Source organism: Motacilla alba, chromosome Z (assembly GCF_015832195.1).
Source record: "Motacilla alba alba isolate MOTALB_02 chromosome Z, Motacilla_alba_V1.0_pri, whole genome shotgun sequence".
Classification (NCBI taxonomy): domain Eukaryota; kingdom Metazoa; phylum Chordata; class Aves; order Passeriformes; family Motacillidae; genus Motacilla; species Motacilla alba.
This window is the reverse complement of record NC_052046.1, coordinates 60,755,035-60,781,979: the sequence shown is the minus strand read 5'-3', so window position 1 is coordinate 60,781,979 and position 26,945 is coordinate 60,755,035. Positions and strand designations below refer to the sequence as shown.

The 26,945-nt window shown below is 37.6% G+C and overlaps 1 protein-coding gene across 9 annotated transcripts in view; it reads right to left on the bottom strand.

Annotated features, from left to right (window-relative positions):
* The window catches only part of GLIS3 (GLIS family zinc finger 3), a 157,363-nt gene that overhangs the window by 115,297 nt on the left and 15,121 nt on the right, over positions 1-26,945 (bottom strand). For 3 of the 9 annotated variants that reach the window (XM_038123377.1, XM_038123376.1, XM_038123384.1), the window contains exons 2-3: positions 5,797-6,004; positions 361-1,477 (exon numbers count right to left, since the gene is read on the bottom strand). In XM_038123377.1, coding sequence (XP_037979305.1) covers positions 361-1,477; positions 5,797-6,004 — 1,325 coding nt within the window. Of the gene's footprint in view, positions 1-360; positions 1,478-5,796; positions 6,005-9,001; positions 9,176-24,425; positions 24,481-26,945 lie in introns of all 9 variants that reach the window. The other 6 variants (XM_038123382.1, XM_038123379.1, XM_038123385.1 and 3 more) reach the window with 4 other exon arrangements.

The following is a 26,945-nucleotide window of genomic DNA, read 5'->3' as shown; positions in this document are numbered from 1 at the left end:
TTATTCTGCAGCACTTTTCCTGCATGTATCCTTCATGCAAATACTTAAGTACTGACTGTGCCTCAGTTTTGCATTATGAAAGTTTACCATGTCACTTGTTGAAGTCTACAATAAAAGTTTATAAATGTAGAAAACACAACATTTTGGTTTATCCTATCTGTTGGTATGTATCAAATTAAAGAACACCGTTCCCTTCTGTTTAGGTGGGAAGATGGAACAGCCTAGTCATTTCATTCTCACAGACTAGTTTAAAAAGTACACCATTAAATGGGAGAAGCAAAGGCAGAATTTCAACTTCACTGCATTTTCCTAAGTAATAGAGAGCCTTTAGTTGTTAAGGATGACAGAACTCAGACTCACTGTGCATTTGTTCGGCTTCTCTCCTGAGTGGACTCTCATGTGAATCAACAGTTTGTAACGGGCATTAAATGGCTTGAACCTTCGAGGGCACCCTGCCCAGAAGCAGGTGAAGTCCTCTCCCTTCCTCTGGTCTATGTGGATCTTCTCTATGTGCCGCACAAGCTCCTCTTGATGGTCATACAGCTTCCCACAGTCAACCCAGCAACAGCCATGCTTGCCACTGAAATCATCCAGCTCGCCATCTTCCTCCAGCAGGGCGCCCGGGGCAGGAGGCAGCACCTGCAGTGGGGGGACGTGGCTGGGGAGGCTGTGCGGATGCCGGTGCTGGTGAGCATGGTACGGCGGGGGCGGCCCTTGTGGAGGAGGTGGTGGCAGCACCAGGGGTGAAAGAGGCATGTCAACAATAGGGCCTGAGAAGTCATCCAGCTGTTCATTTTTCAGGATGTCCATTGCCTGGCTGTCCATGGGCAGTACACCCTGCTGGATCACCATGTTATTTGTAGCAACCATCTGTAAGCTCGCTTGCTCCAGCTGCTGCATCCGCTGGTACTCACCTGTGCCATTCTCAACATACCCTGGAAAAGTGACACTGCCATTCGCCATGTGGAAGCCTTTCTGGGCAGTTGAAACAGAGCCGTTTTGGGGTATACAGCTTCCTCTCACTCCCAAAAAATGTCCATAGACCTCAGGCTGTGGAGAGATGTTCGCTGGCGATGCCCTGGAGCCGTTGATGTAGGCCACCAGAGAAGTTGGAGATGTACGAATGATTGTATTGAACTCAATCCCAATGCTGTCAGACAGAGGAGATACAGAGAGTGCTCTTTTTTTGGAGCGGGCTGATTGAGACCAGACTGAGGACTGGCAAGGACTAGAGTAAGGGGAATTCTTATTTTCCATGCCATATAAGTAGGATGGTAATGAGTCACTGGATGTAGATGCTTCAGGCAAAAAATTTATTAAGTCCCCCAGCTCACTGCCACTTTGTAAACCAAGGTCAGGAGGAACAGAAGAAAGTGTCCTGCACCTATGTGACCACTGTTGTTCAGCACTCAGGGGGGAGTGACCTTCTGACAAGCTTAACGTTGTAGGAGCCAGAGTCTCACATGACAAGAGTGACCTGAAATAAAGGTATAATCAAGCAGTTAGACAATTCAGAAGTAGATCTTTTACCTTCACACCCACAATTAAAATTAAGGAAAGGCGACATGTGAGGAAAGCTCTCCCTAATACTAGGTGCTCAAGTTTAGCACACTCAGTTAATGTACCAGTAGTTATACATAAGCAACATACATGTAAAAAGGTCACTTAGGAAGCCAACTTTAAAACTTCAAGATTTTGAAAGAAAGTTACTGTAAAGATTCTTGATCCACCACTGCAGAAATTACTGTATGTCTTTTCATCAATTGTGGTGTAAATAGGTTTGGGCTTCTGAAGCCAAAGCATTATGTTCCTGCCTTCTATGAAACCCATAATGATTTAAGTCATCTATTACTTTTGCTTGAAAAAAACCAGAAATAAAACCAATCCAAAGAGAATGGAAATTCAATCTGAATGACTTTGTCAATTGTAATACATACAAATACTGCAAATACTTCCCTACAGAAATTTTAAATATCAAGTTTACAAATACAGATAATATCTAACTTTACAAAGCAAACAAAATCAATTAGTAATGTAGGAGAACTGGTTGAAGAGGTTTCTTAGATTTGATTTAAAGATGTATCTGCCTCCAAGTCAGCAATCAAAATTTTTCACAAAAGTGTAATCTTGCTGTTATCGAGCATTTTTCACAGAGATATTATGAGACTTCTTTATGCTGCAAATATCCTTTGGATAGCTTGAAAACCCTCAATATATAGGCTCTAAAAGTATTGTTTTCTACAGAAAGGGATAAAAAGGAAATAAAAGGGGCATCAAGAGCCCTGAGTCATGGCTGTAAATGATGGCTGAAGGGTAACTGGATTTATGTCTTTGTTTCCAGTTCACACCCAGGCAGATTTGGATTTCCTACCAGCTAGTGGTGCTATCAGTACATAAATTTCTATTTTTGAGGAGCTCTTACAATAGGAAGAACTGGTTATGTATCTAGGTAAACCTGACAATCTCCCAGAAGCCTCTATATCTTATGTTTTAAGAACTAAATCTTGGGTTTATTATTTTAACGACACAGTTTTGAAGAAGCACAGAATTTCAATGATGGATCAAGGACACTGGAGGGGAAGCTTGGCACAGCCTGAGAGAGAGAGGAAGTACTTTGCAGGTGTAGTATCTGTAAGATAGCTCGCAAACAGGGAAAATGTAGCTTAAAGAACAGCAGGCCTTGCTGTGGTGACCAGTGGGAGAGATGGTTAAATGCCCCTTTGTGCAAGATACTTGCTTTGTAATGCATGGTTGATCTGCTGTATCAGAATAAGAAACATCCTGTTCTGATTCAATGTCAGGACAGGGGACTGTCATGGACCTTACGTGACTCAATCAGGGTTTAAACGGCACTTGCAAAACAGACTACAGGCAGAAAGCACTATTAGCACGCTGACTACAATTTGCATTGGGAGAAATGAGAAAAATGAGACTTCTCTATCAGGTCAGTCTTGTGTGCCATTTAGATCTAAAGGGATGACTGTGTGTGAAAAAGTTAAACTAGGCTGTTTTCAATCGGCTTTGTTAAAGCACAGTCCATTATAGGGCGATTAAATCATGCTAGTCATGATTGCCACCCCAAATACAGATCCACAGTTTTCAACACAGCAAGACAAGTAAGTAAGGTTTGATTTCTCCATGCTACAATTCACACCTAGAAAATATAAGGAGAGGGTAGGGGTGTTCTGCCAGTTTTTCTTTAAATTTTTATTTTCTCTTTTATGAATAAAGGAAAAGAAATCATACATCAATAAAAAGTCTATTTTTGTACTGACAACAATTTTAAGCATGCATGTAGTATGACCAGTGTCATACAAAAAGCTACTAATTCCTAACACAAGGGGACATGTTCATCGGTGAATATGAAGAAAAATTGTTTTTTAAAAGTCTCATAATAGGAGAAAAATAAAAAGTTGGCCCAGAATTTCAAGTATACAATAAGTAAGAGCCAGCTATTCTGAAGAAGCTGCAACACTTCAGCATCTAAATTCAAGAAAATAATAAGAATTTCAGCTCCCCAAAAAATGAAGATTTATTTAAAATTCAGCCCACACTGTGACTAAGTAGTTTTCTAATAGGAGGAAAATAAATACACCTAATATGAAAATGAGGGACCAGATCTATCAGGGTGCCAGAATCTCAGATGGTATTAATTGGTGCATCTGCTTATTGTAAACTAAACCGGCTTGAGTTTGGACCAGATCATTCATTAACATTTACAAGAGATTTCTTTCCAATTACATTATATTCTCCCTTTGTGTACAGAGGCCACAATGTCAGAATATAATCCAGAGTCCTGAACATAAACATGAAGAGTGAAAACTATGTTTTTCTCTCTTTTTATGGTCTTCTATTTACTAGCCAAGTACCCTTTGCTCTTTCCCAGGTCTTTTTCTGACTTGCATCAAAGCAAATGGCAGTGTTACATCTGGTTTGATGCGACACAACTGAATACTCCAAAATAGTTCTGCAGAAACTCAAAAAAGATGGTGAAGGTTTTATCCCCCATGGTCTATACACCAGAATCTGATGCTATGCGTAGCAAAACTCTCATTTTGCCAACTGGTTTCTTTCTTCCATCAGTAAAAATCAAGAAAATTCACTTCAGCTTTGGTAAATTCAGCAAATAATCTGGTTTGGGTTGAGCTGCCAGAACACAATTCATAGTGCCTGAGAGATAAAATCCAGAGAAGGCACTCTGCCCAGGAAGAACCAGTCAACTTTACTTAAGCAAAAGCAGTTTATAGTTCAAGAAATTTAATTAAAAAAACCAAAAAAGCTCAAAACCAAACAATGAATAACCAACCTTCCCAAAAAACCACAAACAAAGAAAAAAAAATCCTGCACTGTTTTGACAATCTGTGAGTTAGAATCTGACTTTAAACTTGGCTTTGCCCTATCAAACAAATTGAGGTAAAAATTGCTGAAATTGACATTCTTTGTGTGATAAACTTATTTTATAACACCTTCATTGATAAATCATTAAAAGGTACTCTAGAGACACCACAGCCTTGATTCTGCCAGAGTTTCAACTTGAGTTTGCCCTTAGTAAATGTTTCTTTGAAATAAAATTAAAACTGTGTAACTCAGTACTGACATGATACATCCAACCACACATTCAGTGTTTGGAACCATATAGGCAGACCTAAAACTTAAGTAACAATTATGTCATATTTTCCTAGCACCAGTTTTATTTGCTCTGAAAGGCATGTATTTGGATTTGTCATTTGTCATCATTTTAGCACTGAATGGTTTTTGCTGACATGTCTACATAGAAAGCATAATTAATTTTGTAAATTTTCCCAGGGGGCTCAGTCTTCACAACTAAAGTGACAGAAATGTTAAAAATTATCTTAAGAGTAAAGCAAGGTTTTATTCCATTTGCAAAGTACCAATTTTAATTATTTCAGTTATGTCTCTTGGCTTGTAATAAAGCAACAGAGTAAAAGTAAACTGCTTTGAGAATAAAGACTCTTATGGTCTTCTGTAAATAAGAACTACATTTCAACTCAGTAGGCAATGGGGAATGTAGATTCCAAAATAATGCACTAGAATATTTTCTCACTGTATTTTTAACATCCAGGGATGTGCCTAATGTACTTACAGGGTGGTTCTCAAGTACCTGTTTTCCTCTAATTTATGTTTGTTGACAAAACTCAAAGTCATAATCTCAAAACTTATTTAAGCATTTAAAATTAATTAATAAATGTTTATCTACGGGGTAGTGATATAAAAAGGCAACATTTACAGGAAGTGGTCATAGTTTTCTTTACCTACACAACAGAACTAGGAAAACTAACAAGTTTTCAAGGACAATTGATCTGATTATCAGATGGTAATCAAACCATTTGACGGCAAATGCATTTGATAAGGAGAGAGGAACATGTGCAGAGCATTTATCGGTTTTTTGGTCTGTCCTTGATGTTATTTGAAAGACGCCAACATAGCACACATAGCACTATGTAGATGTAACATGTGGACTATTTCTGCTTTCATCCCCCCATAACACTTCCTATACTGAGTACAAAAATCTAGTTTGTGACTATAAAAAGCCTTTATCTAATAAAAAAGTCCTATCATACACATATTGTGTGTGGCCAAATTTCACTCATTATTTGATCCAAACATGAAGCATGATTATAGCTGATCTGAATTAAATTGCATGGAATTCAATTTCCCATGGCATAACAGAGAATGATTTTCTGATTTTACTAACCAGAAATGTCACATTGTAATTACAGAAGAATTAAAACGCCCTCCTTTTAAAGTACTGAATATAAAAAGGTAATTGAAGACCTTGTATCTGATGGAGAAGCACTCAGGCTGGAAGCATCCATAGACCTTTGTAAGCTGGGGCTGATCTGGCTGCATGCTGTTGAAAGCTGATAGGTTGAAGATGAAAGAGGTCCCAGCTGTTGAACTGTCATGGGATTGCTGGTGACTATTGCATTGTTGCCACTGGCTTTTCCAATGGACTTGCCCTTGTGTCCATAACCAAGACCTCCTAAAATAAACAAAGCAGGTTAGTATTTATCGCTCACGAACCCATGATGAGGCACAGAACTCACATTGTAGCATCCCACGAACTCTGTCATCTAACTCCCACATTTTTATCGCATCACTTTGCAAACTCCAGAAAGTAATGGGACTCTTCAGATGAGGACAAAGCAGGGGACCAACACAAGAATTTTGCAAACCTCTCAAAACATAAATAGCAATACTCTACAGGGGAATTAATAGATTATGTATGTGTAAAACATGTGCTGAAGTACAGGCATGATGGAAAAACATTCAGAAAAGGCACCAGGTAAAAAGCCCTCAGCTGAAGAACAGCTCTCTATGAAGAGGACAGGAAGAGAGAACCCAAGGAGGCTGCCAGAACAGCACGGTGCCCCGAGTCCTACCAAACCCTGCAGCTGCAATCCGTTGCAAGCCCTTCTATCATTCCTACCACTGCCCATGCATAAAGCAAGAAGACTTCTGATATGCATGCAGATTGAAGTGCCAGCTGAGTAGTTTCACTAGCAGGAGAGAGTTATAGCTGGAATTCAGCATTCCTCAGAGGTCTAAGTAGAGGAATCTGAGCTGAATCAAACTGAGAAGCAGTCTGGACTTTCTTTAAAGGCCACCATCTGGTCTTAATCACTGCTGCCATGACTCAAACTGATAGCTATTACACAGTAGCACAAAAGGTAGCTGGCCACCAGGACATACCTTCAAAACACCCAGTGTACTTTTTGTTGCAATTTAGATCACAGATACTAGTTTACAAGATTGCCTCTATTAAAACACATTGAATTCAAAAGTTAAAATGCAGGTCATAATATGGAAGTTGTTGGACATCTAGCAAATTCTCATCACAGCTGAAAATTAATAATTAGACAATTCACATTCCTAGCTGCTTCCCTGTTCAGAATACTCCACAAAGCCAGATAGCAACATCAGGTCAAACAGTGAAAAGTATTTCTATGTAAACCATTTTCCTAAATTAAATCTAGTTTTGATATGGGCATACAACTCATACAACTTTTCCTCCAGGTTCTTCAGATGGGTTGTGGACTGCAGAGAGAAGTACATTAAGGCATTAATGGCTCTCCCAGTCAAAAGGAAGAAAATCCAAATCCTTCAATTCCCTCCAGATCAAATAGTTCCAAGGACAAACACGTAAAGAGAATTCCTGATTCTGCACTCAACCCCACTGTGGACACCACAATAAAGCATTTAAGCTCTTGTAGGATTACAGTCTGTTCCCACTACAGATGTTCAATTAAATCAAAAGAAAAAGTGAAAGCATTTCAATTTCTTTCCTGTGAAGAAAGAAAGTACATATTTTGAACTCAATAAAGCCGAATCAATGTGCTTCTCAGCAGCTGATTTTATAATATTACAGAGAATTAAACTGGAACCAGTAGCAAGCATTAGGCAAAAAAAAGTAAATTGCCTCTGATAATAACATGAACACTACTCCTCTTAGCAAAAAGCTGGATGGGGTGAAATAACTTTACAAGCCCCATTCACAATATAAAAATACATAATACAACATAATACGTCTATATTTGTCTGTGTATCATAAATGTTCAGTTAGCTATTTTTTAGAAAAGTGCCTTTAGTATGTAGAACCAAAGATATTCTGCACCAAATTATATTAAAGTATACTCTAACAATGTAGGAAACCTAACTGGGTTTGACACTGAAATACAGTTGTAATGCTTGCAGAGTGTGTATGCATACATACATACATACATGCATGCATACATATATATATATATATGTATATGTGTATGTGTATATGTATGTGTTTATATATATAGATGCATGTATGGAATACTAATAATACTCTATAATCAACCTACTATTTAGCATTGAGAAAATGTACCAAATATATACTGATCCTTTCCTCGATGATGTCATTAACACCCTTTACTTAAAGGCCACTTGAAACAAATTTCAGTAGTAGCAATAATATCTGATTTATAATATCAGGAAATCAAGGACTGTACATTTGTCAGATTTCCATTAGGGAAAGGCCATAAATCATCTCAAAAACAAACAATCTGCAACAATAGAGTGAAATTACTATTTCCTCATTACTAAATCTGAGCTGCTTGAAGCTTCCATGTTGGAAAAAAACAAATCCCAGCAGAAAAAACAGAAAAGGGAGTAGTGCCAAACCAGTGCTGTTAAATACAGAAAGTTGCATCCTCAATGCATCCTGGTTTCCCTTTCAGTTACAGGGTCTGCTATTATCATCTGTGTGTAAACAGTACCTTCAGGGATGCCAACAGCAGGTAAGAAAATTTGCTCTGTTATGGTAAGGATGATGAGAAAAATGGCCTGGTTGCTAGCCATTGAAAGGAAAACATGTGAAATTAAGTACTTTGGGGAGACTGTATTACTGGAATGACAAACAAGTGTTATGCAAGACTCTAGTCCTCAGGAACATTTGTCTGGACTTCTTTGTGGAAACAGAAGCAAAAGGCTTTCTTCTTTTTACCACTGACAAACATTTGCTGTTATGACAAAAAATTACAATTCTTCCACTGAAAAGAAGGCAGGGAAGATTATCACGGAAGAATAAATCATCAGCTCCCACCACTGAAAGAGATTGCAAAGTAAAAATGCTGCTGCTGTGAAAAGCAAAGTCATAACATTTCATCAGCTGCTTTATATAGGCATAAATGTGTCAAAAGACCATCATTAATACCTTGTCCATGCCCTGCAAGTCACTGAACAATAGCAAATTGATCTGAATCAGGCAGCAGCATACAATCCCATCTATGCTGAACTAAGTCTGAGCACAAGATTGGAAGTTTATGCTGACTTCAAGCTCACTACAAAAGTACAGACCACATCTGAGCTAGCATAAAGTTAAACAGGCACAACATGGACCTGGCCTGTCATGAGCCTGCTGCTGAAAGGCAAGCTGTCAGAACATGTGTTCAAAAGCTCTGGATAAATGTCAAAATAACTACCTCCAGCATCAGCATATGGCATCACATACCCAGAGTGCCAGAGGAGCCCTCAGTCCAGGTTTCCTGTATCATTGTCCCGAAGCCTGGAAATGTCAGGATAGTGAAAGGACAACTAGAAATTCCTCAATGCCTTGAATCCACATCAGCTGAGATAAACAGGAGACTCTCAGGAGGATACCACTGGGTTTAAATGACTGTAGATTCTAAGAAAAATATGTAAGCCAATATTTTAAATAAGCAAAAGAAGGAGTTTCTTTTCTTTTATATTAGCATATAGATCAGGAGACACTCCAATAAAGCCAACAACAACTAAGGAGGTGGAATCAGTCTTACAGTAGTTCATTGTAAAAATTACAGCTGACCAGAGCAGGTGTTTTATTCTAAATAAACATAATAACACATAAATCAAAACCATTCCTTATCAACATATAACAGCAATAGTTAACAAGTAGAAACAGTAAAAAAAAAAGGAAATATTTTAATCCATTTACTTCCTCATTCATTAGGCTATTTTCCCTGTTTATTCTCTATAGTTGCGTAACAGCTAAGCTTCACTCAACCATGAAATGCAAAATTATTTCACTGCAATCTTCTGAAGAACATTCAAAGAATGCAGAAAAATACAAGTACTTTACACACACAGAATTTTAGATAAGATTTTCTTAATTTATGTAATTCTCTTACTTTTTGGAGGAAGAGTCCAATATAAAATCAGTTTCACTTAAAAACCATTTTCTTTTATCAGATATTGACTGAAATCAACCAATTTCTTTGCCTGTTTCTTTATGTTAAGAGCAGTCATTTGTTCATTCTTCCAAGTATCTCAGGTTAAAAAATGAAACTACTTCACCAAATCTTTGAAATTGTAAACTATGTTTTCCATGTATAAATCATGGTCAACAAAAAACACATAAAAGCAAAACCAGTTTTAATTGTCAGGTGTTCTGAAACACACTACATACATACCAAATTCATAACATCGGATCAAATTCAAACATCTCTTTGATTAATAAATTCTATAGCTACTGAACTAATTGCTATGAAACAAAGCTATTAAAGTGATCTGAAAACCTCTCTCTTGTTACTGTTAGAGCTATACAGCTAACAGCCGTAAATTAATGGCTATAAATAAAAGAATTACAACAAGAGAGCAAAAGTTAATTTCCCTAGGGGATTTTCTGTGTACACATACACAGAAAATGTACACGTTAAGAGATTTAGAAATGGTTGGTTTAATGTTTCCCTTGTATGGGGCTTCCACTCTTGTTTCTGTGGACTCTCTGTTCACCAAAATGGGGAGAAAAGGGCACAAGCAAAAAATCATGTTGCAAGATCATAAATACAGAAGAGGACAGAGACCATAGGAATAAGGCAGATTGTGTGAATATATTCTTCACATAGATTAAACTCACCATGGCTGTTTGAAAACACATTTGGCCTTTCTTGACAACACATTTAATCCTCGGGATGTTGCAGCCTCCAATTACTACATACACCTTTACTGTCTGTCACCATATCTGCAGGGTCATTACACCCCTGTTTGGAGGGGGTAGGGGCTTCACAGAGGCTGGTAACTCAAAAAACTCAAATGTTTGCATAGAAAACATGCTTCCCAATGGTAATATCTTAGTCCCTCTCACCTTGAGCCTACCAAAGTTTTCAGGTTTCCCCTGCAGCAATTTCAATTATGTTATTAATGACTGCTAGAGAGCTAGCACTTGTCCCTTTGCCCTTAAACTAAGCAACCACTTCTCTATTGTTACCACAGCCATCTAAGAAACTCTATTACACAACAACTATGTAGACAAAGACACTAGCTGCAGGGCGGTGGATATCAGACCCCTTTGAGCCTTCTTTAAGTGTGTTAAACTGAAGCTTCAAAGGGGAGCAAATATATTTTAAAAAGGCAGGCTAGGGGGAATATTGTCATTTGCCTCTATGGCCATATAAAAAAAAATCTTTGCTGATTTGGAAGTCTGGGCTTCTTCAAACTGGCATCATACTCTTAGTCCACATCTTTTTGGAACACCTGGAAGTTTCTAGGTGAACTAGACAAAAGCTCAGTCACAAGTTTATTAGGTATGAGCTTTTTTATATAGCATGCAAGCTGGAGTTTTCAGAGTACAAGTAAATTATTAAACTATGACTCAAAAAGTTGCTGAATTATCATTTGTGTTGCAAGTCTTACAAAATACCATAGTTTCTCAACTACAATACACAACACAGCCACTACATGCTAGAGAAACAGCGATTCTTAGCACTTATTATCTTTAAGAACAAAACAAAACAAAACAAAAAAATAAAGGATTTGTAGTTAGGGAGAAAATCCTGAAATCAAGATCCCAGAAGCTCATTGTTTTTAACATTATGGTTATGATCATAGCTTATGGTTTTCTTAACACATTCAAAAACAACATTTAGTAACAGACTTTCTCCAAATCCTCTGGCAGTGTCTACTCTGAACACCAAGTCAGACACACCATTAATCTGACTAGTAGTGGATAACCCATGTTCTCCACTGTTTACAGAGACCTGATCTTTACAATCAATAAAAATAATCTCAAGAAAATACACTAAACAGAATTATAAGATGGCATGGTATTAAGAGACAGTACTGTGTATGCACTTTGAAGATTCTTCATGCTTTGAATCTTGTAAAGGCAGTTTTTTTCACTATCAGAGTGCATTTGGTAAATTAACTTGCACTAATTTCCAATGTTATTTGCAATCTTTGTATGAAGTAATCAAGCATGTACTTTCAGCAACTCTGCTGAGAGACAAAAGAGACTGACAAAGCACAACGAAAAACAATGTCTCCCTTCAACTGGAACCAAGGTAAAAAATTATCCAGAACCAACCAGTGAAAACAATACCTCACAGGTGATTAACTTAGCTGGTTTAGAGCAGACAGCAATGAGATCACCTACTTCTATGGAACACTTTAACCACTAAATTTAAACAAATGAAAACAATGATCTTGTAATGACTAAACTAAGAATATATTATGAAACAGTCAGGTTCAGGAAACTTTCAGGAAAGAACAGACATAGTAAAATAAAGATTTTAAATTTGATCTACATCTGTAATATCTCATACAAATTTTGAAACCATTTTATCTATATCAGGAAGACCTATCACTTACTAAAAAGTTATTTAGAAAGCTACTTTGTTTTTTTTAATTTTGCATAAAGCATAAAACGTTATCAGTTAACTAGTGCACACACAAGTTAATGTTTAACTGAACTAAAATATAAATGTTTTAGCTGCAATGAGTAACTCCCTATTTGTTATCAGTAACATTAGATGACTTCTGCTTTGGTCCTTATTAGGCTAATATGGTATGTGCTTTTCTATTGCAGAAAACTTACAGCTTTACACCTTTAGTTTGTGCTACCACTTTTCCATAGTATTAGTAACCAGTTTCTATTTACAAAATTTAGCCTGACCATTTGGTTTGTATTTCTGAAATATTAATACATTGGGCAAGCCTCATAATCAAATAACTGGTACAAATAAAGAGAAATTCCACTATAAGTGCAATATATGAATGTAATGGTGAATACTATCAGGGGAAAAAAAACCAACAAGTTTCTTGTTTTAAGTTTCAGAATTGGACAGCTTCTTAGAATAACACTACAATACAGACAAAGAGAAAAGTACTATTATAATCAAAGTGGAAATTTACAGATGTTTGAATGAACAGAAGATAATTGTATTGGAATTAGAGATAATAAGAGATAATACCTTCCAGCTGCAGTGCCACTGCAATTCAGGCAATTACTGCCTGAATCTGACTTAAATGAACACAGAGCATATATCAGTATATATATGAGACCACAGACCACACTTTCACTTACATTTGGCATTATATGGGAAGCAAATAAAAAATAATATTTTTAAAACTTCCTCATATATTGTGAATTATAGGACTCAAATGACATCAATAGGGCAACACTTTGCCCAGCATTTTAACAGCATTGCAGTCATCTGCATAATAAATTAAGTGATTCAGTTTTGTTAGAATACCTTTTTGTTTATACCATCTGATTGCAATGCAGCCAACTATGGAGGGGCAACAAGAAAGCATTCTAGAAAAAATAATTCTCTGTACTAGGTAACACTTCATCTGCCACAACAACTTCTAGCACTGTTCAAACTTCACTGCACATCTGTGCTTTTCTTCATGTTAGAAATACATTCTAGAAATATTTTCCATTATTCCTGATTTTCTTTCCCCTCAATTTTAATTAAAATATGCTCAGATAGCTTCTGTTATCTGAATGCTTTTAGTGTTTTTGAAAATACCACATAGGAGCTTTGCGATCTGCAACTATGGGCACATGTAGATCCATTACTCTAAAGACCTTATCATTCCACGTATCGAAGTAAATCAGCACAGCAAGGTACCCTCTGTTCAGACATAATTTCTGATTTCTTGCTGTGTTCACTGGACTGTTATCTGTCTTCCTTGTTGCACACCTTATATGTGTTTCTCCTGTCAGCCTGCCTGCATGACAGTGATGGGAAGAAGACCCTTTCCTTCCTCCAGGTCCCAGGCAAAGGGAAGACCTTCTGCGTCCTTTACTCACTTATAAAAGGGGATGCAGCAGAGCACCAAGGGTGAGGGGACAGATTCTCAGTAGATGAAGGCTGTCTTAACTCCAGCGCTCTATGACAACATCCTCCAAGCAAAACCTGCTGCCTTCTGTGCAAGAGCCCGGAGCAGAGGAGAGAAGAGCAAGAAGATTGCTTTCTACCTCCAGCATGGGCCAGCCCTCAGTCTTTGCCACCTAATACGTCAGTGCCAGACTGTGCTGCACGTCATGTTCCAGTAATAGCATGAGTTCAGCAAAAAAAGCATGCAATAAAGGTGTTGTTTAATGTTAAACTCTAATACCACGTGAGGGTCCCTTTCTAAATCTCTACAGATAATCCAAGGCACTTGACTGCTCTTTCTCAGAAAAACATCTTTCCCCCTCTAAGAGACCAAAATGTACAAGAAGCAGAAAAAGAAAAAGAAGCAGAAAAAGAAGCAGAAAAAGAAGCAGAAAAAGAAAAAGAAAAAGAAGCAGAAAAAGAAGCAGAAAAAGAAAAAGAAGCAGAAAAAGAAGCAGAAAAAGAAAAAGAAAAAGAAAAAGAAAAAGAAAAAGAAAAAGAAAAAGAAAAAGAAAAAGAAAAAGAAAAAGAAAAAGAAAAAGAAAAAGAAAAAGAAAAAGAAAAAGAAAAAGAAAAAGGAAAAAAAAAAGCCAGCCTGTTTAATGGTGATACCCATTTAAAACAGGTGACAAATGCTAACATGGAAAGATCCTCAGAAACTGCAGTATGGAATCAGGACTCTAAGTAACTTGCGGGCACATTCAGTACGTTTTTGTTTCCCAGATAAAGTCAACCATTCAAGGACACTACTATTTTTCAAACAATATTGTCCCTGAGATTCTGAGCACAATTTTTTTTTCTCTCTTCACACTAAAAACAAGATACTGTTTAAGGCTGTTTCTCCTAAAAGGTAAGAATGTTATCCTAGTTGTCAGTTTAACCAGGCAGAAATAACAAGCATACAGCCCACATAATGTACACATTCTAAGAGGCTTCAGACTCAGTTAATTAGTTTAACTATTGCTTTCATGGTTCATTTAAGTCTTTCATGCTTCATTAAATATCAATGTATTTTATCACCTCAGAAAAATTTCTCAGTAAAAATACAATTGTATTTTCAACTGATAATCTTCTTAACTAATATATATATTTCAAGTATGTCTATCAGACACCAGCAAAGTCTGAATTACTACAGTAGCAGTATCTCAAACAATTATGCAAATTTCTTTCCCCACACACAATGGAAACAAAAGTACTTAATCAAGAAAAAGAAAACTATTTTGATACATCTTATTTTCATCATTAAAAAAGTTCTCACACTGATCTTTTGCTGTTCCACCTTCACAGCAATCAGTTCAAACATGCCCTAGATTCAGTAATTGTAACTACCTTGCCAAAAGTCTTCAATTCATAAAGTCAGAAAATCATGTCTTTAAGGAAGCATAGAGACCCATGAAACTAATAGTTATAAGTATGTAGAAACCAAAATCCAAGTGCAATTCATAAAACAAACTCCTGTGGTTAAGAGAACATCTGTCCTAACAGAAAGGTTTACTTACTTATGCATAGTATGAATTTTCTCAATTCAGGATATAGGAATACGTCTGAGCTATTTGGAAGAACATTTGCTAGAATGTGAAATTAGTCCTTACAAGTCCACCTGCATGAGTACCACAAACTCTCTGGAAATTTCTACTACTATCTTCACATACAATCTCATTCTATGAAATACACAGCCAGTAAGGTGCATTGCAATAATAGAATGACAGTGGTTCTTATTATTCAAATTGACTTTTAGAGGAAGCCACTATCAGCATCATCATGCTCCAAACAAAACCCTCTACTTGTCTTGCCATCTTAGTTCTTCATGTCAATGAGAGGCAAAGCTTGAGAAAATTATACAAACAGACAGAAGTATTTCAAATCTGTATTGGCACTACATGCTTCCACTCCTCTCAAAGCTTTAGACATTTTTCTTTCAATTTTATTCTTTATTCCTTATTCTTTTCATCAGCCCAAGCCATACTAATTAATCAGAGTTTCCCAGGTCTTTTGTTGTTGTGATCAAAAAGAAAAGACCAAAATGAAAGGTTGTTTCATCCTTTTAAAGTGAGTCCATCTACCTTCCACAAAGCCAGGCTAATAAGAGGGAGGATAAAGCCCAATTGAATGGCTTAGGCCCATAAATACCAGTCCTGCTCCTGCCCTTAGCTGTCATCCTTGCCAAAATTGATTTGCAAAGAATGACGTCTTAACCACAGCTATTACTTTGCAAAGAGGAGGCTGCCGTGTTGGCAGGGCTAGGCAGCCAAAGCTGGCTCCTGACTAAGGTCTGAGGTAAAGACACAGGAAACCACAGTGGTATCCCAATGCAATGGTGTCTGCAAGGGCCATCTGAAGGGCGGAAAGAAGTGCTCACAGACAAAGGCATAAAAAAGGCAAGTGTTTGCGTGCTCTGCTGAGCTGAGTACCTTTGTTCAAGGGTGGAAACCCACACTAATATCCTGATGGACACTGAAATCATTTCAGGAAGCTGGTCAACCCAACCCTATCTCTCCTCCCTACCTCTAAAAAAATTGAGTGGTATCCATCTTCATATTAGTTTGAAAGAGAGAATGTGCTACATAGATAAGAGTAAAATATTCAAAATGGATCATGTGATTTTTGAGGACATCATCCGAGTGAATTTCAGTGATGTTAAATTCACAAGTACATAAGTAATTTTTTCCAAACAGAACTTGGCTTTATGAGCTGCTTATGTAATTTTTCAAACTTCTGTCACATGCAAACCATCATGTATTCTTCATACAATTTAGCGGGTGGTTTTTTAGTATTCTGGTGTGATTTTCATTAAATTGCAGGGATTTGATTCCCTGCAACTCAAGGACTGCAATTCCCTGAAGTTAATGTGAATGAGATATAAATCTCTTACAGTCAGCTGTCATTGTATCCCAAAAATGCTGAAATTCACACTCTATTCTACAGTTGATGAAATTCTGTGTTAAAAAACACGTTTCCTTTTAAAGTACTTACAATGCATACTGCAGGCTAAAAATGCAAAGCGAAGTCCATTCCACTTCCAAAAGGCTACAGAGCACTAAATCAGGTCAACAGAGAATGCTTAAAAATTCTTATAATTGAAGAAAAGGCAGTAACCAAAACAATTGTTACAGTACTTTATCCTTTATATAACTAGCTTCTCTTCCTCAAGCAACATTCAAGAATCAAGTCTGCATGGGCAGGCTGAGTGAAGAAAGAGCATGTATTTGCAGTCTGGTTTGGCGAGAGTTTTCAGTGAGTGCCCAGATGTTGTCACTTGCTGGCTGACCAACACCCACCCAGCTGGTCTCTCCCCCTGTACCCACAATAGTACAGATAGCCCAGGAGAAGAAAAGATGGAAAAAGCTCCTGGGTCAAGATAAGGACAGTTTAATAAAAAAGGCAAAAACTTTATGCTGAGGCAAAGCAAAACAATAAATGCATTCATTACTTCCCATCAGCAGGCAGGTGTCCAGCCACTTCCTCAGTCTCTGTAGCAGTTGCTCAGTGAGATAAATGCCATCACCACTAATGCCCTTGCATCCTCCTCCTTTCTCTCAGCTTTTATGACTGAGCACATCATACAGTATGGACCATCCCTCTGGTCAGCCAGGGTCAGGTGTCTCGGCTGTGTTCCCTCCCAGCCTCTTGCACACCCCCTTCCTAGTGGCCTTTTTTTTCGGTAGGGTCATGGAGAGAAAACCTTGACACTGTGCAAACACTGCTTACCAAGAACCAAAACACTGGTGTGTTATCACTGGTTTGTTATCAAGACTGTCTGGTCAAAAATGCAAACCCCAGCACTGTATGGACTGCTACAAAGAAAGTTAACTGCATCCAGACAGATGCAGTATACTTCCTGTAGAAAAACCCAACTAAATGTTAGGAGACTCCTCTGGAAAAGTAAAAATACATGGGGAACCAGCTCAGTGAGGTAAGGAGGATAAGCACTTCCCAGAGAATGTCCAGACTTCTGGCATCACTGCAGAACTCAAATTTACTTCTAAAAGCATTATAATTTTGAAATGAGAAATGTTTTCTCATTGTGAGAAAAAGGAAAATTAAACATTGAATAGGTATTAAACACTCAGCTTTCTACAGAAGTAATGTAGTTGCAGGATTTCATAAGGCTTACATTTTCAGGAAAGAAAGTCATTTGTTTTAAAACCAGGGATGTCTTACAGGTTTCAGAAAACAGCAACAACTTTGAATATGAATACTTTAATTTTATTCACTCCGAATTATTAAAAGCCAATTTCTGTTTTCATCACATAAAGGTTGTTACTCTTTTAATCAGCAGGTATTCTTTTAAAAGGATGTTCTGGCCTAAGAAACTCAAGAAATGAGGAATCCTGAAGGCTCAGCTGAAGATAAGTCTATAGTACTTTTGCTCCTGTATGTATGTATTAGCGTTGAAACATGCTTATGTGATTAAAAACAATATGATTTTGTTTCATGTGCATTTTTAGTTGTACCCAGCTATAATACCTGCTGAGAAACAATATCATGATTACTGCAGCAGCTATTTGTTATGTCAGGCTGACTGTGTTGCATTTCTGCTTATGGAAAAAGATTTTTAAAAGAAACTGCAGTTCTTAAATTAACAACTCATAAAGAGATATCTGTAAAGACTGATGTTTTCATGACTATGTTTTGATCTCCTCATGTTTTCTACTCCTCTAATCCTGTTATGTTCTTCACAAAATTTTTAAGTAAGACTGCTACCTTGTCTTTCAAAAGGCTGCAGCTAAGGGACAGGAAAAAGCCATCAATATTTCAAAGGTTATCCATGGGCTAAAGAAGGGTGCTTCACTGAACATACTATTCAGTCTTGTCCCACTCTTATTCAACTTGTTTGTCAACATTCTGGACAAAGGGATCGAATGAACCTTCAGCAAGTTTGCTGATGATACGAAACCGAGGGGAATGGCTGATAGACCTGAAGGCTGTGCTGCCATCCCATGGGACCTTGACAGGCTGGGAACTGGGCAGAGAGAATTAAGTTCAACAAAGGCAAGTGTAGGGTTCTGCACCTGGAGAAAAATAACCCCAAGTACCAGTAACAGGCTGGGGACTAACCTGCGGGGAAGCAGCTCTGCAGAGATGGACCTGGGTACGTGAGTGACAGTCACAAGCTGACCATGAACTGGCAGCACCCCTGCAGCCTGCAGAGCCCATCATATCCTGGGGTGCACTAGGAAGATCATGGCCAGCAGGTGCTATCACAGGGAGGTGATCCTGTGCCTCTACTCAGCCTCAGTGAGGCCACACCTGGAATGCTGGGCCCAGTTCCTGGAATGCTGGGCTCAGTTCTGGGCTCCTCAGGACAAGAGAGATGCAGAGCTGGTCAGTACAGCATCTGTACTGACAGTACAGACAGACAAGAAGAGGGTGCAGCAGAGGCCACAGAGATGATGAGGGGACTGGAGCATCTTTCTTATGAGGAGAGACTCCAGGAGCTGGGCCTGTTTACTCTAGAGAAGACAGAGGGGATTTCATCCATACATATAAATTCTCAAAGGCAGGCGCCAAGAGGATGGTGCCAGACTCTTTTCAGTGGTGCACATGACAGGATGAGGAGCAATGTCCACAGACTAAAACACAACAAGTTCCACCTCAACAAGAACACTGCAACAGGCTGCCCAGGGAGGTTTTGGAGCCTCCCGCTCTGGAGATATTCAAAACTCAGCTGGATGTGTTCCTGTGACAATTGCTCCAAATGGCCCTGCCATGGCTAAGGTGTTAGACTAAATGATCTCCCTAAAAGATCCCTTCCAAGCCTGAAAATTCTGTGATTCTGTGTTGTGATATTAGTTTGAAAAAGTACAGTAGGGTTGGCCAAAAGGATAAACAACCCAACAACCTGACCATGTGCAATGATGTGAATACTTGGGAATAGACTCTCTCACAAAAGTAAAAATGTGTAAATTCTTAATTTATGGGACTGGATTACAGCTATGATGAGAATAAACCTGGACATTTCAATTAAATCATATAAATCTCAATCACCACACCCTAGTTTTCTATTTTAAAGAAATTTTAAAGTCCCTTTACTGGGAGCAGTTTTGTTAGGACCATAACTTAGCCCCTGGTTTCTAGTTTCCAAGTCTTTAAAAATAATTTCTTTCTCTATGACATTTTTTGAAAGAAAGAAATCTTAGTCAAGTTATAACATGCTAGGTAGTCCTGAAGGAAAAAATGAGATTATTATCATTATGTTCAATGTTCAAACCCCTTGCAAAAGATTCCAATATCTAATTTAAGAGATTAATTTTGGAGATCTGTGGGTAAAGAACTATTCAAATAATTCAGTTTGACCATTAATGAACTTATAGGTTAGGATACAGTGAAGGAATTCACAGGAGCAGTCATGTGGAAAGAAACTGCTCATGACTACTATTTGTTCTTGTTTTGCAGCACTTTTCTTTTTTTAGTCCAATCAATGTGGGTTTCTTCTTTCTGGTTTAATATACTACAGAAGCTTTTTAAGTCTCCCAAGAGACTGAGGAATTCACCATCTTTCTTGAACCAGAATCCCTAAAACTGAACATGAAAAGAAATACAAAATAAAAATCTCCAAAAAATTGTTATTTTTTGCACACAATTCATGTCTTGATGTTTGCTATATGTACAAAAGCAGGCTAACTGCTCAAACTCTTGAAGGATCATTTTTATTAGTCAGGAATAGGAATATATATTTCTTGTATTCGTAAATACTCCCAATTCTACTTATAAATCAACACCTATAAAAACCAAATTTATAAAAATCAACTGTGAGGAAAAAAGTTAAAGATCACTCTAAACATACTCTTCCCCACATTAAAATCCTAGGTTTTAAACATATCTTTTGCTAAAAATACATAGTTTTACATGTTTTTTTTTCCTTTGAAGTTTTTGCTGAGTTACTTATTACACATAAAATGAGTGATAGAAGGCACTGCATGCCTCAAATGGTGTTAGTGACTTGACATTCATCAACATTTTTTAACCACAGAGCCGTCAGTAAATGTTCTCATGTGCATTTTCTTTTCACAGTCTAGCCAAGGGGGATTGGCAAAGGTACTGAGAAGACCCTGCTTGTCCTCCACCCCCAACACCAAGGACGCTGTGTTCATGTTTATCAGCTGGCGATATAAGAATCCCAAGGGTGTTTCAGATACCCTCTGCAGTGCAAGAATACAGCTAGATGTTACCATGATGTCCGCAGCAGCAGGGAACTTGCTCATTCCAGCTCCCAAGCTCCAGCTGCTCCTTACACCTGCACCGCACCAGTCCCCACCTCTACTGCTCCAAATGTAAAGTGAGACTTTCAAAAGTGCCAGCAAACCTTCTAATTCACCTACACCAATCAAGATCTCAGGATCAAAGTATAACCACTTCTGAAGGCTTAAAAACAAGCAATACCAGACTAAACCAGCTATTCTCCTGTTAGGGCACAGTAACAGGACAACACACACTCCAAGGCTGACCCTACAGTGTTGGTCTAGAAAAAGGCAGACAATAGTGAAGTAAGAGTAAAGAAAAAAAATCAGAACTGCATCTGCCTAGTGCAACCTGTGAACTCCAAGGCACAATACTTCCCAGGTCTCTCCTTCAGGAAGAACAGCTTTGCAAAACTTCTCAAGTAACCTGAATGTCATTTACACAGATTTGGTCCTCGGTGTTCCACTTGGCTTGTAGCAGGGCAATTAGCAGCATAGTCCCTTTGTCCAGCTGGCAGAATTATACTATGGTTAAGTAAACATGGGGCATGTACACTTTGTTCTCCCTCTTCCTCCCACAGGTATCCCTTCACACACTTTCAGCTCTGACACACAATTTCAACTAGTATCGGTTTTACCAAAAGTCAAAGGCAAAGTAATGAAATCTGCATCAATAAAACACATTACTTTCTTGTACAAGAAGACTTCAGTCATTCCTGTGGCAGACACTGCACACCGCAGCTATACCTGCTCTGTATGTATGCCTTTCTGTAGTTGCATATAAACTATGCATTTTTAACACTACGCCATTGTCATGAGTGCTGTCACAATAGCTCTACATCATTCTATAAAGAAATTGGAGACTGAGAGGAGATTTGAACATTGCTTCAAAAAGTCTAAAACTAGAAGGCAGCAATGATGGGGAAATAATTAGAGCACAACAAGGATGGTGGAAGACAGACTGGAAACAAAGCCACAATCAGAGAGCTGAAAAGCAAAAGTCACACTTTTTAAGGCACTCCACCTTATCTGAGTTCACTGCCCCTTTTAAAGGACCACTTGCCCAAAGATGCTTTGGACATGCACTATCAGTTTGGAGAAACGACAATTACTAACCTTTTCTGAGTCTTTTCTGAGTTATCACACCTGTCATGTCTACTAATTTAGAGCTGATACTCACCATTGTCAGGAATTCACATTTCACATTCAGTGAAAGGCTTAAAGCAAAGGATCAAGTTGTAAAATTTTGAATTGGACTCAGTAGCATGTTGAAAATGTTACAGGGTCCATTTCAGGCGAAAAAAAACATACAGAAGGCAAGTAACAGGTATGGGAGAGGTATGACCACAAGCACTATGCAGATATTAAGATACTTCTTTAATTTGCAGTTGTACTTTTTTGTGCCACAACAGTCACAGATTTTGACAGAGTATTGGCAACAACGCAGAGCACCTGGAGCAGGAATTGCTAGTGACAAGGCAGCAAAACTAGAATTAAGGGAAAGAAACAGTAGTTTTCCACAAAAGGTAATAGACATGATTGCAATGCAGATATTTCATTTCATGTACAGTAGGCTGGGTTTTTTTTTTAATATATGGGAGAAAATATGGCATCATGTCCTACTGCAATATAAAAAAGGAAGCTGATGTGGTTTTTTGCTTTGGTGGTTGGAGTATTATCACAAACACAGAGCACTAATCAGAAGCCACTATTTTCTGGTTACAGGTTAGACAGCTACAGTATATGATTCATTTGTACATAGGAATAAAGGACATTTGCATCTCACATTTCGAATTTTTGTTACACAAATAACAGCATGTAAAATTGGGATATGTACATATACTATTATGTAAATTGATAAGAAGCAGAAATAGTGTAAATAATTAGAATACTCACCAGGAAAATAGAAGAGAGTAGACTCTAAGAAGAAAACCCTAAACCTTATACTTCATTAGCATCAACATCTGACTAATTTGAATGAAGTCATCTGAACTTCAGACTGCACCTTTCACAAGCAAGTATGAATGGCTGAAAACACTGATACTCAGTGTTTGGCAGTTTTAATCCAAACTCAACTGGCTTCCTTTTAACACTATTTTACCATATTAATTTCAACAAAATCTGTTCTATGTGGAATTCCATATTACACGATTCAATTAAAATTAAATAAATCAGTTTAAACATTTAGAATCTGATATAAACTTTTCTTCCATACATTCAACACTTCCACAGAAACAGCCAGTATCAGCATAGTTTTCTTTCATAGTCTATAGAACTCCAGCATTTTCTAATAAAACTTCTATCACTCCTCCACAAATGCTAAAAATAAACAGCTCCAGCAACCTTTCATTCAAAGTTTCAACCTCTCCTTTTGACAAGGAAAGGTTGTTACAATCTGAAAGAAATCAGTTTTTCCAGCTGCACAGCCCTACCACCTCTCTCAATGGAAGAGGTTAATTTTAAAAATCTTTAGATTAAAAAAGAAACTAATGATAGAGACTGGGAGCACTCATGCAGTATAATCTGATAATAAAAATGCAAAAATTCCTGTTCTCATGGCCAACAGAGGACACAGCTGTGTAGAAAGAACCTCCCAGATCATATTTTCAGAACTCTCTGAGAGAACACTGGAGCTTATCTTCCCACTCTCAAGGCCCCATGGATAGTCATATTTTCTCCTCAGTACAGTTTTCTAGTACCACACTGATCGATGTTTGCAAGAGTCTTCTACAGGATGCACACAAAGACTTTTCCTTTTAATAGGAGGAAGATTTGTACATTGTGCTTTAGGTTTGAAGGTTTCAGCCATTTGTCTTTTGAAGTAAATATTTTTTAAAAAATTATTTTTCCCCTTAAAAATAATAGTGCACAATGATAAGAAAATACACAAGTCTAAGTAAGTATTTTGAATATTAAGACTGAAGCTGTGAAAAGAGACTTACAAACCCCACAGAAGAACTGAATATAATCACAAGTTAAGCTTGATTCAAGAGTAGTGTTGGTAAGTAATTATATCTGTATTTGAATTACACTTTCTAATTACAATCCTGGTTGCCCTATGTATACTGACATTTTCATCTCCTGTGGTCCAGATGATGATCCTTTAATTCCACAAACCCTTAACTTTATATAGTGTAATATATAGGAGGCAAAAGCTTTTCAGTATCTGTTTCCTGTGTCAGATAATATTTACATCTGTCAAAGGCAAAATTTAAAATCAGTATCTATTCAGACTTATTTTTCATATTAGACTCTTCACTGGACTTGGGGAGTCCGGTGTTTTCCCACACAAGTGAAAGAGAGAATTCATGCAAGCCCCAAGTTTCAGTTTCTCCACCTCTCAAAATTACAATTCACTGTACTTAGTCTTTGTACAAGCCAGTTTTCCTCTCCTATCACTGCTGTTGACATGTCTGGAAGAATATGAGCTACAGGAAGTTAAGCGAAGTGCCAAGAAGGTACAATTGAGAAGGAGAAGACACAGCTATCTGAGGTAGAGGATGAAGCTGCAAGGCACACGCTGCACAAGCCTGCTGGTTTCTAGAAATGCTGGTTGACAGAGCAGTCATAGAGGGAGAGGAGACAGAATTGTGATGCTAGGGTCACCAGGACTTACCCCCATCCCAGCTAGCAGGGACCAGTGGCCTTTGGTAATCACCATAAAGAAGACTCTGCGGAAAAAGCACAGGTGAATAGTTTTCCAGTAGCCAAGTGGACTTGTGGTCTGACTCATTTGTTTCTCAAGTATTTCCTTGGGCAGACTCAAAGCTGATACACACTTCAAATACCTAATAAGTTTAACATCATAGTGAGATATCAACCCTACCTAATTTCTGCACAGGACTGTCATGAGGCCAGTAAAAGTTATAAAGCCTTCAGCAGTTTCTATATTTAGCAAGAAAGTAATTTTTCTTTTGTGAGAAAGGAATTCAAAACAGACACAGGAAAAAAAAATTAATGGGTTTGGTCTTATGTAAGTTTCTAAGCAGAGTTAATAATTTGACTATTAATTACACAAAGCCATTTTATGAAACAAATGCTTTCAACCCCCATTCAAGTTAAGAGTAATAGGCTGACCAAAAATTGACAGTTTTACTGGGATTTGAATACTGCCCAGTGTTTGTGATTATAAATGAAAGAATGGATGTGAAAACATAAATCTACATAAAATTCATTTCCTAATTTCTTCTCCCTCTTCATTAATTTTTAAAATCAATTCAATGAAAAAAAGAAAATTCAGTATAACTTCTCTACTCCTTCTTCCATCTTGACAGCAAAACAAGTGCAATTAAATAACAATTCACTACAACAGAAACAATATTCCCATCACATGAACCCAGTCATTTCAGAGACAAATACTCAATGAAGAAATTTCCCTGTTCTCTTATGAACACACACGATACATTCAAAAATAAATGGCTTTTCACAATGAACTAAGATGTGTAGCCATATTTCTCACCAAAGAAGGGAAGTAGTTGAGTAAGCAGATGCAAGATGGTAAAGGTATGGACAAGTAAGAAATCAATCTAGAAAGCCACTCCTGGTGGTGCAGCAAATCTAGCAAGAATCCCAGTTTAGTTTAAGCAGGTGAGACATACCAGCCTTGCATGTCTCTGGACACAGAAAAGTCATAGAGCAGCATTAACAATCCCACTGCTGGTGGGTTGGCCAGGGAAGGTACATCACGGCTAACCCATCTCTCATCAGGCTGTCTAAGCATTTCTCTTATATTACTAAAAGTTTTTTAAACATTTCCTCATATTTGAAATTCAACTAAATTCATAGCTACTTGTTTATGTAAATAATTATCCAAGTAGTCCTCTCTTAGTGCCAAAAGCGTCAAAACATTCATAAGAAACAGTGGATTGTGTTAGAAGATATATTTCACTAATTAATTGACATCAATGCTGGGTCAGTAGTTTTTTTATGAACAACATTTATTTGTGAATACTGATTGACAGGCCAATTATAGTTTGGTTAGCTGGAACTTGACAGCCAACTGCAGATTTATTAACAAATGTTCAAACAGTAGTATACAACAAATGCAAGTTCAACCTAGGTCAAATATGCTACAACTGAACTCTGAAATAAGCCATTAAAAATGTCTCAGGAGGACAGAGCAAGCATGTTAAAGTGTATGTTATAAAATTAAGAACTGTATTTAGCTGCTGCCAAAGTGGTATGTCAATAATGGTGATGACTGCCTGTAAAATTGTCAATACCAATATACTGGTATTTGAATAAAGCATGAATTATAAATTTATCCTAGGTTTTCTCAAGTGCCATTTTAATAAGAGTACCTATTTTCTTTTTAACTTCCTAAGTAAAAATCTTAACTGCAAACTTAACTGCAAACAGAGGTTTCTTTTTCCTTCTTTAAACACGTACTTATGATATTTCCAAAATGTTCATAGTAAAACTCATGGTAACCCCAAGGCCTTTACACTGGCCAAATCTCATTCAAGTCCCAGAAACAGACAGACTAAGACAAACTGTATTGCTTAACTGTGAACTAAAGGTAACCTTTTTTTTTTGTGCAAAAGGCAGAATATAACACTAGTCGAAAGTACTCAAGTAACATTAATAAAAAGAGACATTCAAGTGAAATAAAGAGAAACATCTTTCATCAAAACCCCAAGATATGAGGATCCTGAAAAGCAGAGAGGGAACTTTTTCATTTCTATTTTTCTATCTTTTATCCAGTCAGTACTAAATACTACCTTAACAGAAAAACCTGTACAATTTCCTATGCTCATATGAAATCATCACTCATGGTGTTCATAACCACAAAAACCTGAATAAATTATAATGTTAATAAAACATGATCCAGCCTAAAAACTCCCCCTCTGAAGTGGAACTCAAAACCTTCCTTGGAACCTTTTTTTGGAAATGACATGATAATATTTCTTCTTTCTTGAAGAAAGAAACATTCCCAACATGATTTCAAGGTCCTCTATCTCACAGCTGCTGAAAATGCAAAGAAGCTGGGACAGCTTGACCTGAGCAGTATGTTCCTGGTTCCTTGGGCTCCTTTTAGAAGGAAGCACCAAGGTCACCCCTGGAGAAGAGAGGGGCTTGGCAGCTTTTGGCAACTGCTGGGCTAGTGGAGGAGAGCGGGCTGGAGAGATTGCAGCGT